The sequence below is a fragment of the Arachis ipaensis genome, chromosome B05 (genome assembly GCF_000816755.2).
Source record: "Arachis ipaensis cultivar K30076 chromosome B05, Araip1.1, whole genome shotgun sequence".
Taxonomy (NCBI): Eukaryota; Viridiplantae; Streptophyta; class Magnoliopsida; order Fabales; family Fabaceae; genus Arachis; species Arachis ipaensis.
The window spans coordinates 29,921,144-29,921,670 of NC_029789.2; the positions used below are offsets into that span (position 1 = coordinate 29,921,144).

General features: G+C 54.5%; 1 protein-coding gene across 1 annotated transcript in view; it reads right to left on the reverse strand.

Annotated features, from left to right (window-relative positions):
• Positions 1 to 521, reverse strand: part of LOC107643459 (serine/threonine-protein phosphatase PP2A-2 catalytic subunit) — a 4,276-nt gene extending 3,755 nt beyond the window's left edge. Inside the window, exon 1 of the mRNA XM_021123485.1 lies at positions 3 to 521. Coding sequence (XP_020979144.1) covers positions 3 to 250 — 248 coding nt within the window. The 5' untranslated portion in view covers positions 251 to 521. The remainder of the gene's footprint in view (positions 1 to 2) is intronic.

A 527-nucleotide genomic window follows, 5' to 3' on the forward strand; every position in this document is an offset into this window, starting at 1 on the left:
CATAGTCGCCCATGAAAAGATAATTAGTGTCAGGAGCGCTGCCTCCTATCCGGAACAGCTCGATGAGATCGTAGAACTGGCCATGGATGTCACCGCAAACCGTAACGGGACACTTCACCGGCTGCACGTTCCACTCCTCCACAAGAATCGCCCTCGCCTGATCGCATAGTGCCTTCACCTCCGCCTCCCCCAGCGGTTTGCACTCCATCAGCTGCTCTATCTGCCGGTCCAGATCCGCGTTCGACGGCATCGTTCCTCTCTCTCTCTCTATCTCTCTCTCTCAGATCTGAAAAAGCTTTGAGATCTTCGATCGATCGGTTATTTTTGCGAAGAGACGTCGAATCGGTTTTGAGGGTTAAGCTGACCGGAGTGTCGCCGGCGGCGAGAGGAGGAGGAGGTGCTTCGGGGAAGCGGTTCCGAGGCGAAAAGCGGGGAGCGGAACGATACGTTTCGGAGGAGAAGGGGTTGGGATTGGCTTCTTCGGCCCCTGAATCATTTCATTTTTTTTTCCTTCGACCTCTCTGTTT